The 12,757-nt window shown below is 44.3% G+C and overlaps 2 protein-coding genes across 2 annotated transcripts in view; one reads left to right on the forward strand and one right to left on the reverse strand.

The window, feature by feature from the left end:
- The window catches only part of LOC306932808 (S-adenosyl-L-methionine-dependent tRNA 4-demethylwyosine synthase TYW1-like), a 285,807-nt gene that overhangs the window by 27,827 nt on the left and 245,223 nt on the right, over window positions 1–12,757 (reverse strand). The gene's annotated exons all lie outside the window — the stretch shown is intronic.
- The window catches only part of LOC306932932 (S-adenosyl-L-methionine-dependent tRNA 4-demethylwyosine synthase TYW1-like), a gene marked incomplete at both ends in the record, with an annotated part of 83,893 nt that overhangs the window by 25,095 nt on the left and 46,041 nt on the right, over window positions 1–12,757 (forward strand). The window contains 1 exon segment of the mRNA XM_079514905.1: window positions 140–317. Within this exon segment, the coding sequence (XP_079371031.1) occupies window positions 140–317 (178 nt within the window).

Here is a 12,757-nt window from a genome sequence, read left to right on the forward strand (position 1 = left end):
CTTTTTTCAGTTCGTCCCATGTTTTCAGTATTGTAAAACCAATGCTTAGGATGGATGGATGGCTGGATGGATGGATGGATGGATGGATGGATGGATGCGTCAAATTAACCTTTTATTTGACCTTTCTTTGTGTCTCCAGGTGTTCCTGGAGTGCTTCCAGAACGCTATGAGGAAGGCATGGCTGTCAAACACTGTGCCTTGTCCCTGGTGGGGGAGCCAATCATGTACCCCGAAATCAACACTTTCCTCCGCCTCCTTCATACGCGTCGCATCTCCAGCTTCCTCGTCACCAACGCACAGTTCCCCGAGGAAATCAGGTAGGGGCGCACAACACTCTAGTCTTAACTGCCCATGTTCACAGTTCCCCCAGGAAATCAGGTAGGGGCGCACAACACTCTAGTCTTAACTGCCCATGTTCACAGTTCCCCCAGGAAATCAGATAGGGGCGCACAACACTCTAGTCTTAACTGCCCATGTTCACAGTTCCCCCAGGAAATCAGGTAGGGGCGCACAACACTCTAACTGCCAATGACGGAGATCTCCATCTTTTAATGCTTCATATTTGTTTGATATCGGCGAGCGCTACACTGCCGTCTATGAGTGTCTATAGGCCTATCTCACAGCATTTCCCCGCCCCCTTTTGGAGCTAGTGGTGTTATTTTTTCTGCGGTCCATAGACTTCCATGTTAAAAGAGGTATTTTCACAAGCCACAAACTACCGTTTTGTAAAGGTAAGGTTTATTCTACTTATTTGAGTTGTTATACCATTGTGTTTTCTTCATATTATTATCGGTCTTTGACATTTTAACATTAGGAAATGTACTTAGATTCTCCAGAGAAAAAAAGTGTAAATGCTAATGGTTAAATGACACCACTAGCTCCGGAAGGGGGCGTGGAAAGGGGGCTGTGAGATAGGCCAACATTCAAAACCAGAAGTCGTTGGTCGGTCGGCAAAATGATTCCCCTCCAACAGGGAGCCCAAATCTTCTCCCGCCGATTTCTCTGAATCTAAATCACAGATTACGATTCTAAATAAAACACGCGTTTTTGACGGCCCATCGCAGTCCCGTCGCTAGTCGCAGTAAAATAATTCATGCCTTGGGTGGTCGGCGATCATCCCATGATGGATTTCGTTAACCGTTATGCTACTTATTTACAGTTATTTACTTAACAGATTACCTCACAAAGGTGAGCAACTCCCACAGCCACAACACTAGAGCAGCGGTTCCCAAACCTTTTTGGCCATGCACCCCCTGTTACCTCCCAAACAAGCTGACGCACCCCCTACATGGTAATATAAATTGCATAAGCTATAGAGACATATATTTCCTATTTATCCACATATTAACCTGAATAGGGCATATACAGTATATGCTAAGTATGCTATATTCTGCATATACTTGCCATATATTGGCATAATATGTTAATATATTTCAAATAAAACCATAGCACCACCATTAGCCTTTTTATGTCGTGCACCCCCTAGAAGGCGCTCGCGCACCACAAGGGCTGCACGCACTAGAGGGAGCATAAATAATGATCTGGTGCCACCCACATTTAGAACAAATATGGGTAAATTCACTTTTCACAGCACTGCCACTCAGGTGTGGAATGCCCCGCCCCCTTCCCTCAAAACAAAAAAAATCACTGGCTTCCTTTAAAACCCGTCTGAAAATTCACCTATCAATGTCAGCGGGTCAAAAGGAGAGAAGGTGATTGGCCAACCTCCTTATACCCCCCTCCGATTGATTTATTTGTATTTCGATTTATTTGTATTTTGACCTGTACATAGTTACCGGTAACTAAAATAGTTTCTGTTTAAGGCCAGGCAAGTTTTTCTTTTTTTTCCTTTTTTTGCATAACACATTTCAACAACAAGATAATTCAAAGATAATTCAAAACAAGCAAGATAATACAAAATATAAAAGGACATTGGAATACTATTACTCATGGGTATTGAAGATGGAAAATAAGAATAAGCTAAAAGTTACTTCAGTGCTTGAACTTGTAGCAGGGCAATCTCTTTTATTAGGCTAGTCTACTGTAGGTAAAAAAAACTCCTGCCATGAGCAGCTGTCGTTCACCTAAACTTATATATTGAGATTGTGTTCGTTCTCGCTCTCCTTTCTCCCTCTCTCCCACCTCTCTCACTCTGTCTCTTTTTTCTTTGATCATTGAATGATCACGGTTTAACCCATTTTGACCTGAGATCAGATTCTAAAAATGTCTTCTACATCCTGACAGTTTTCTGAAAAAGCTATGTTTCTATGTCAGTCGTTCTGCTATTTTTCAATAAGGTAATATATAATAAGGTGTTCTATTCTATCACACACACACACACACACACACACACACACACACACACACACACACACACACACACACACACACACACACACACACACACACACACACACACACACACACCTCCTTCCTATCATCATAGTCTGGAATGACTGTAGGTATGTGGTAATGCATTCACCAAAATTGAATAGCAAGTTGTCATCGACAGATTATAATGGCAGCATGCAAAAACATTCAGAGCCGATTGGTCCAGCGGTTTGCAACATTAGGCCCAAAAAAAGACACACACAGGGTGAAAAACAGAACCTCACCCATCTTCAGCTCTTATATATTTGAGATATTAAAATAGATAATGGTGCAGGAAAACATATCTTCAAAGGACACTAGTTACAGTGGCATACATACATACACGGTAGAGCTTTATTAGTTGTCTTTGCTTAATTTGAATTGCTGAATATTGTGACTGTGCACCCAACTAGTGTGCACTCAATCTTCAAAGCCGGTCTGTACAGAGCCTCACAGGCTCACAAATAACATTGCAAATCATCACACAGCTGTGTGGCTGACTGCCTGTTACCAATTTCTCCTTCTGTCTCTCTGTGTCTGACTGCTATTCAGAACAGGCATACGTAGGTCCTTGAAGTATATCCTCTTGTGCACACTATGAAAAATACATAACTAAAAAGCCATTCTAGCCTTGTGGGGCTTTGTGTGCACTGATGTGAAACCTTCAAAGACACAGAAGCACGCGTGCTTTTATTTTGTGTGCTGCACAATGAGAAGAGAAGAGAGTTCTGCATCCTTTGTGGGAGGGAAGTCGCGACTCTTTTTGATACAGAGACAGTCATGGCGGCAAGACTAACTGTTCAGGAGAGGAGACAAACTGATTTTCTTTTTTTAAGCAAAATGAGTTAATAGCACAGGCTCTTCACGTGTATTCTTCACAGAGCATGTCTGAAATACGAAATAAATGCTTAAACATGTAGCTAGGTGTATAATGTTAGAGTCCACAGAAGTGAACCTTTCAAGCCTGTTTTCTCAACTTGCTGTTTTCTGCAAGACATTACGTTTTAAGCCATATCTCCAAAACCTGTGGGTCAAACTCAACAACCAATATGTCAATTTGAAGCTATGATTCCCTCTTTCATATGACAATTTTATTTTCCCCTCAATGACTTAGCATCGGTCAGAAGCGGTCACTAATGTCTTTTTTTGTGCCCCACACAGTCACTGTAATTACAGCAACACATCATTCAAACAACACTATATGGAGACAAAACAAAATGTCTGTTTGACCACGAATGTTCGTGCACACATTTGTGTCGCCCAATTCGACTGGGGCTTGTGAACAGCCGTATACTGCGTGCAACTAGTAATTTCTTACTCTCCGTTTTGGAATGATACTCTAGTGTTGTCCTCTCTTAATGTAAATCGCTCTGGATTAATTTAATATACTTTAAATTTAATCCATGCCTAAATTGTAAATCTATTGTCCTTTCACCTTTTGTCTAGCCCCTTGAACATAATTTATGCTGAACTTATCAAGACAAGGCACAATGTGCTTTACATGCAGAATAATGAGTAGGCTTCCAGTCACACACCCTGAATAAGAACTACAAGGGTCGAAAGTCGAAACCGGTCAACGTCCTTAGAATTACTTTTTGGAAAGTTTTTATTTTTGCTACATCATGCCCTATAAGACAGGGGTTCTCAACGTTTTTGGCTGGGGACCCACGGAAATGCTTTGGCCATGTCTCGCGACCCCCGCCCCCCTCCCCACCACCAATACAAACTGACTGCAAAAATAACCTTAATAATACAGAAAATACATCGTAAATGAATACTGAAACCAGATATAATCATTAAGGAAAGTTTATGCATGCACCACGTACTATGTAAACTCTTCTTTTACATTTTCCAGGCATTCAGTTACAACAAAAAAAAAGACATCGTACTCGTCTTAAGTGTGCTTGGAGTTAGCTTAAGTCCTTCCTCGTAATCTAGGAGGCATTTAAAAAGAAGAATAGGAGATGGAAAAACTAAAAGAGGCATTGGAAAATTCCAAGTCAAATCGCAATTATGTTTTTACTTATTTTAGACTTAATATCTTTTTTTTAACCTCCACCCTGGATTAAATCTTCCTGTAATGTATCATAAATTCCATTATTAAATATCTGTAAATGTGTTATTTGTTAACACAAATGAAGTCACATTTAAAAACGGCCAACCAAAGTGATGTACAGAATGAGAAAAAACAAAATAAAAACACATTGCACACAAAACAAGCAACAAATAGAATAAATAGGCATCAAGTAAATAAAAAATCACACCCGTGTGAACTGAGTGGTGTAAGGTCTTATATAGACTGATCAGCTGTGGTCACTGACGTAATGTCTCATTCCGGCCAATCACAATGCACCATGCTCATTTTTTGGTACGAACAGACACGTAGACTAACAAAGCCAGTTGAAATCACACCGGGTGAACTGGGTGACCATAGCAACCATGCTCATTTTTCGGTACGAACAGACACGTAAACTAACAATGATGAAATCACACCCGTGTGAACTGGATGACCATAGCAACCATTCTCATTTTTTGAGTGGTGTAAACCACTCCTACAACTGGCTTTGTTAGTGCAGAAAAAATGAGCATGGTTGCTATGTTCACCCTGTTCACCCGGGTGTGATTTCATTACGTCAGACATGACTGGCTTTGTTAGTCTGTGCAGAAAAAATGAGCATGGTTGCTATGTTCACCCTGTTCACCCGGGTGTGATTTCATTACGTCAGACATGATTTCATTACGTCAGACAGGCTATATAAGACCCTACACCACTCAGTTCACACGGGTGTGATTTTTTTGGTACGGACAGACACGTAAACGGACAGACACGTAAACTAACAAAGCCAGTTGTAGGAGTGGTTTACACCACTCAAAAAACAGGAGGACAGTGAGAACCTAAGTATAGTTAAAGGCGTAATAAAATAATCTGAGCACATGCTTCGAAACCTCATGGTGGGTGATGTCTGCCTGCTGCGTCACAATTAGTGATGCACTGAATATTCGGCCGCAGAAAATATTCGGCAGAAAATGGCTAAAAAATAAAAATGCATCGGCCTAGGCAAAAAATATTACTGAATAGTGTATGCAATTAATGCATTCAAAAGAGCTGAATAAATGTTTTATGGACCCATAATAGTGATTATTATTTAAGTTAAGTTTTGCCATAACAATTTATTTTGCCATAAATCAGGTAGCTTTAAGGGCCATGACAGCAATGGTAGGAAACAAAGATATATAATATTAATCATATTCGTATATTCGGTTTTCGGCCAACTGTTTCCTATATTCGGTATTCGGTTTCGGCCAAGAATTTCCCTTTCGGTGCATCCCTAGTCACAATGTCTTTGGCTGCCTCAGCTGTCATAATGCCGACTGTCCCTGGGCCACCAGAATACAGGCAAAGGCACGGAACAGCAGCCATGGATCCATCATCTTGATACTGTCAGGGACCAGCTGTCTGAATTTATTGAGTCTGACGCACCAGACATTACTTTGATTGGAAACTCTTCAAGTCTTCACACTTGTGATAAGGAGTTGTGTGTGTGTGTGTGTGTGTGTGTGTGTGTGTGTGTGTGTGTGTGTGTGTGTGCGTGCGTGCGTGCGTGCGGAAACAAAGTGCAGATTTGGGGGATTTGACTTGTAATAGTAGTCGAATATGTGATTATTCGCCGGTGAAATATCATATTTTTTTACATATTTTCTTTCACCCAGAACACTTTTTTAGTTATGGGCCGTTGAATAAAGCTTGTTTCGACCAAAAGCGCAAACTGAGAAAATAATCAGAGATTAATGTATTTTTGTGTCAATCTGTTTACATTGAGGCGGATGGAGACAAGGTTTTCATTTCCGGTTAATTTCTGGTTGTATCCATCACCTATAGTCAATGTGTTGAGAGAGCAGCTAGCCTTTAAACCACTGAAGTCTTCTCATTAACGTGTTGAGGTGCAACAATGTTAAGTTCACCCAGAACGTGATGTTAGTACAGTATAACCTCTCGAGCAAGGCCAAATTTAGGTTCTGAGAACCTTATCTGAAACAAAGTTGTAGCATAGGGAGAATAAAAAGAGTCCTGAACATGTGAAATGTGCTACAGGCACTGACATGTCATGTCAAAATGTTTTCCTGTTCATGTCGATTATTTCCTTGCTTATACTAGTTGGGGGCCCCGGGGGAAAAAAAGGACCGTTTGGTTCAGATTCTCGCAAATTCGCCAAATTTGGCACAGATGTTGTCCATACCGTACTTAATCATTTTAAGATGGGTGCCAAGATTGGCGCCCCATGGTACTGCCATATTGCGCAATCCAATATGGCTGCCACCCGAAAAAAACAAAAAGGCCTAGAATCATTAAAGATACCACTTTTTAGGGGTTTTCTGGGCCGTAAAATCTGATTCTGGTGTTATTTAAATGATTTGAGGTCAAGATTACCCCTCAAGGTCAAGTGTACTCATCAAAGTTAGTATATAAAGGTAATATCGGGGTAAAATTCAGTATTTCTGGTGCAACATGCAGATTCTCAGGCTGCATGGACATGGACGGAACAAAAAACAGATTGATATTGAACATGCACAAGGCATGTCAGTATCATACAAACGGGTCATGCAAGTTAAGCAAGGTATTGCTCAAGCAGTGTGTGCTCGCCATGGCTTAGATGGAGTGGTACTACCAACCAACAGCCGTCTCAATGTCTTCACCACCCATGATGTGGATAATTTAGACAGCAAGGCTCAGGGCAACTTCTCACTTGATGAGTTCCACGGATATGCCCTTAGCGTGACCAACCATCTCTCGCATGAGAACCTAGGTGTGAAGCGGGATCCAATTAAGCTTGACCCCTCTGACACGTCGACTCCAAAGCTACCAGACTCTTACGTGATCCAGCACCCAGTCCAACTTACTCAAACAGATGTCTTTGCACCAAAATATGGCAACAGCAAAGTCAGACCACCGCTTGATGTGCAAGGTGCCACGGTCAAGGATGAGGTATGGATGGCACACGTTAACAGTGTGCTGAAGCAAGGCACGTCAGCAGAGGGTGACATCATCACTTGGTCGGGATACAACTCTATGCTAGCAAGCGAGCAATCAGTGAAGCCCCCAGCTGAGATCGGCATCTACCCCCTATTCCCAGACAAGGCCGCATCCGCATCTTCAATGAAGCACGCGATGGAGCTGACGATGCAAGGCACAGAGTTCCTCAACCCAGGCCAGACTAGCGTACTCGGTGCAGATCAGCCACTGTTTGCTATCATCAAACTGCTCCAATGGCAATACCCCAACACTTTGGGAGAAGACAAGTTGGTTGCCATGATGGGTGCGCTGCATATTGAAGACAAGATGCACCTAATGATTGGGAAGCTGCTGCTCGACTCCGGGTGGGCCACCATCCTCGCTAAGGCTGAGGTCCTGACATCCGGTCGCGCACAATCTGCGCTCAATGAGCATCACATCAAACGCACAAGGTATGCCCATCAAGTTTCTCTCATGTCACTTTATGAGCTCAAACAGACCGCCTACGCAGAGTATTGTGAGAGTATAATGGGCCCACCTGAGTCATTTGATATGTGGGATCAACGTTCACAAACTGTTCCCCAGTTCAAGTTCTGGTCAACCATAATGAAGCTGGAGCTTCTGATGTGTCGCTTTGTGCGGTCCCTGCGGGAAGGGGACTTTCCACTATATGTGCAAGCATGTGACGAACTCTGCGGCTGGTTTCACGCCCTGGACCACACAAACTACGCACGTTGGCTGCCAGTCCATGTCCGTGACATGGTTCAGATAGCTGATAAACACCCTCAAGTACATGCTGAATTCATGAAGGGCAACTTTGTTACAGAAGCAGAACATGGTTTTAATCACAGAACTGTTCCTTTCACTCCAGCCACGTCCCAATGAGTCTGTCGACATGACAGACTTCTTTCAATTCGAAAATCAGAGAGAGCCACCGAGCCTGGCGGACAGAGGGTCTCTGCGATCTGGGACAAAGTCTGACATTCTTCAATGCCTCAATGCTAGCACAGGTCATGCAGCTTCTGCCAAACAAGCTACCGTTGTGGTGTTGGATATGGCAGCAGTCATCCACATGGTGCGCCCCACAACAGCAAAGACATTCAGCGAGTATGTCTTGCTCAACATTACACCATTTCTGGAGGCCCAAATGACAACTAGTACCCAACGCATTGATGCTGTATGGGACAACTACCCAGAGGAAAATAACCTAAAATATCTTACACAGAAACGGCGTGGGAATGGTTCACGGACAAAAGTCGGTGATGGTAGCACTCCAATCCCTAAGCATGAATGGAGTGGCTTCCTAAAAAACGAGGACAACAAAAAGGAGCTCTTCTCATTCATCAGCACACAGATCTCAAAGAATGACATGCGTGGAAAGCTCCTTCTGACTACCCGCTTTGAGACTGTGCTCTCCAACATGCCTTGTGATGTCACAAAACTACAGAAGTGCAACCATTCTGAGGCAGACACCAGGATCCTCCTGCATCTGGCACATGCAGCAGAGCAGGGTCATACAACAGCCTTTGTTCGCACCGTAGACAGCGATGTTGTCATTTTGGCAATCCGGTTTTTCGAGACCCTTGGCCTAACCGAGCTCTGGGTGGGTTTCGGTACTGGTCGAAAATATCGTGACATACCAGTCCATACCATCTACTCTGATCTCGGTCCATCAAAGTCATTGGCACTACCCCTCTTCCACAGCTTAACAGGGTGTGACACAACTTCCCAGTTTCTTGGATGTGGCAAGAAGACAGCTTGGGCAGCCTGGAGAAGCATACCAGACCTCACCAACACACTAGTTGCTCTCACAAACACCCCTGACCTCTTCAGTCTTGACAAGGTTTTCATTTCCGGTTAATTTCTGGTTGTATCCATCACCTATAGTCAATGTGTTGAGAGAGCAGCTAGCCTTTAAACCACTGAAGTCTTCTCATTAACGTGTTGAGGTGCAACAATGTTAAGTTCACCCAGAACGTGATGTTAGTACAGTATAACCTCTCGAGCAAGGCCAAATTTAGGTTCTGAGAACCTTATCTGAAACAAAGTTGTAGCATAGGGAGAATAAAAAGAGTCCTGAACATGTGAAATGTGCTACAGGCACTGACATGTCATGTCAAAATGTTTTCCTGTTCATGTCGATTATTTCCTTGCTTATACTAGTTGGGGGCCCCGGGGGAAAAAAAGGACCGTTTGGTTCAGATTCTCGCAAATTCGCCAAATTTGGCACAGATGTTGTCCATACCGTACTTAATCATTTTAAGATGGGTGCCAAGATTGGCGCCCCATGGTACTGCCATATTGCGCAATCCAATATGGCTGCCACCCGAAAAAAACAAAAAGGCCTAGAATCATTAAAGATACCACTTTTTAGGGGTTTTCTGGGCCGTAAAATCTGATTCTGGTGTTATTTAAATGATTTGAGGTCAAGATTACCCCTCAAGGTCAAGTGTACTCATCAAAGTTAGTATATAAAGGTAATATCGGGGTAAAATTCAGTATTTCTGGTGCAACATGCAGATTCTCAGGCTGCATGGACATGGACGGAACAAAAAACAGATTGATATTGAACATGCACAAGGCATGTCAGTATCATACAAACGGGTCATGCAAGTTAAGCAAGGTATTGCTCAAGCAGTGTGTGCTCGCCATGGCTTAGATGGAGTGGTACTACCAACCAACAGCCGTCTCAATGTCTTCACCACCCATGATGTGGATAATTTAGACAGCAAGGCTCAGGGCAACTTCTCACTTGATGAGTTCCACGGATATGCCCTTAGCGTGACCAACCATCTCTCGCATGAGAACCTAGGTGTGAAGCGGGATCCAATTAAGCTTGACCCCTCTGACACGTCGACTCCAAAGCTACCAGACTCTTACGTGATCCAGCACCCAGTCCAACTTACTCAAACAGATGTCTTTGCACCAAAATATGGCAACAGCAAAGTCAGACCACCGCTTGATGTGCAAGGTGCCACGGTCAAGGATGAGGTATGGATGGCACACGTTAACAGTGTGCTGAAGCAAGGCACGTCAGCAGAGGGTGACATCATCACTTGGTCGGGATACAACTCTATGCTAGCAAGCGAGCAATCAGTGAAGCCCCCAGCTGAGATCGGCATCTACCCCCTATTCCCAGACAAGGCCGCATCCGCATCTTCAATGAAGCACGCGATGGAGCTGACGATGCAAGGCACAGAGTTCCTCAACCCAGGCCAGACTAGCGTACTCGGTGCAGATCAGCCACTGTTTGCTATCATCAAACTGCTCCAATGGCAATACCCCAACACTTTGGGAGAAGACAAGTTGGTTGCCATGATGGGTGCGCTGCATATTGAAGACAAGATGCACCTAATGATTGGGAAGCTGCTGCTCGACTCCGGGTGGGCCACCATCCTCGCTAAGGCTGAGGTCCTGACATCCGGTCGCGCACAATCTGCGCTCAATGAGCATCACATCAAACGCACAAGGTATGCCCATCAAGTTTCTCTCATGTCACTTTATGAGCTCAAACAGACCGCCTACGCAGAGTATTGTGAGAGTATAATGGGCCCACCTGAGTCATTTGATATGTGGGATCAACGTTCACAAACTGTTCCCCAGTTCAAGTTCTGGTCAACCATAATGAAGCTGGAGCTTCTGATGTGTCGCTTTGTGCGGTCCCTGCGGGAAGGGGACTTTCCACTATATGTGCAAGCATGTGACGAACTCTGCGGCTGGTTTCACGCCCTGGACCACACAAACTACGCACGTTGGCTGCCAGTCCATGTCCGTGACATGGTTCAGATAGCTGATAAACACCCTCAAGTACATGCTGAATTCATGAAGGGCAACTTTGTTGTGCAGAAATCAGCTAGAAAGTTCAGCCTCATGGCCAAGGACCAAGCACATGAGCAGTCCAACAAAAGCCTCCAGGCGCATGGCGGAGCCGTTGGACTCTATGAGAATCCTGAAGCCCTTACATTGTTTATGCTGGCTGGACCTGATTGCACACGGATAGTTGAGGAGTTTGAGGCCATCAATGACCCACCAACGTCATCCACTGCTCATCATGAGGAAGGACATAACTTGCAAGTAAAGTTTCGCAAGGATGTACTCTCGTTCATCGATGTGGTACAGCAGCTAGGCAACCCCTTCCTTGCTACAAGCCAGGAGCTTATTGCACTCGATACACAGAATGTCATGGAGCCGGCGGTTGTTGCTTCTTTATCTCAAATCCATGAAGCCGGCCAGACCCTTCACGCAGCATATGTCAAGGAAAGATTGGAAATGGCTTCAGTACCAGTATCTGATACCGTCAAGCGGAAAAACATGCTAACATTCGCCAACCGAACTGGCCACAAGAAAAAAGGTACAAAGGACAGTGGCATACAGAAGCAGAACATGGTTTTAATCACAGAACTGTTCCTTTCACTCCAGCCACGTCCCAATGAGTCTGTCGACATGACAGACTTCTTTCAATTCGAAAATCAGAGAGAGCCACCGAGCCTGGCGGACAGAGGGTCTCTGCGATCTGGGACAAAGTCTGACATTCTTCAATGCCTCAATGCTAGCACAGGTCATGCAGCTTCTGCCAAACAAGCTACCGTTGTGGTGTTGGATATGGCAGCAGTCATCCACATGGTGCGCCCCACAACAGCAAAGACATTCAGCGAGTATGTCTTGCTCAACATTACACCATTTCTGGAGGCCCAAATGACAACTAGTACCCAACGCATTGATGCTGTATGGGACAACTACCCAGAGGAAAATAACCTAAAATATCTTACACAGAAACGGCGTGGGAATGGTTCACGGACAAAAGTCGGTGATGGTAGCACTCCAATCCCTAAGCATGAATGGAGTGGCTTCCTAAAAAACGAGGACAACAAAAAGGAGCTCTTCTCATTCATCAGCACACAGATCTCAAAGAATGACATGCGTGGAAAGCTCCTTCTGACTACCCGCTTTGAGACTGTGCTCTCCAACATGCCTTGTGATGTCACAAAACTACAGAAGTGCAACCATTCTGAGGCAGACACCAGGATCCTCCTGCATCTGGCACATGCAGCAGAGCAGGGTCATACAACAGCCTTTGTTCGCACCGTAGACAGCGATGTTGTCATTTTGGCAATCCGGTTTTTCGAGACCCTTGGCCTAACCGAGCTCTGGGTGGGTTTCGGTACTGGTCGAAAATATCGTGACATACCAGTCCATACCATCTACTCTGATCTCGGTCCATCAAAGTCATTGGCACTACCCCTCTTCCACAGCTTAACAGGGTGTGACACAACTTCCCAGTTTCTTGGATGTGGCAAGAAGACAGCTTGGGCAGCCTGGAGAAGCATACCAGACCTCACCAACACACTAGTTGCTCTCACAAACACCCCTGACCTC

This window comes from Electrona antarctica, assembly GCF_951216825.1.
Source record: "Electrona antarctica genome assembly, chromosome: 11".
Lineage (NCBI taxonomy): Eukaryota > Metazoa > Chordata > Actinopteri > Myctophiformes > Myctophidae > Electrona > Electrona antarctica.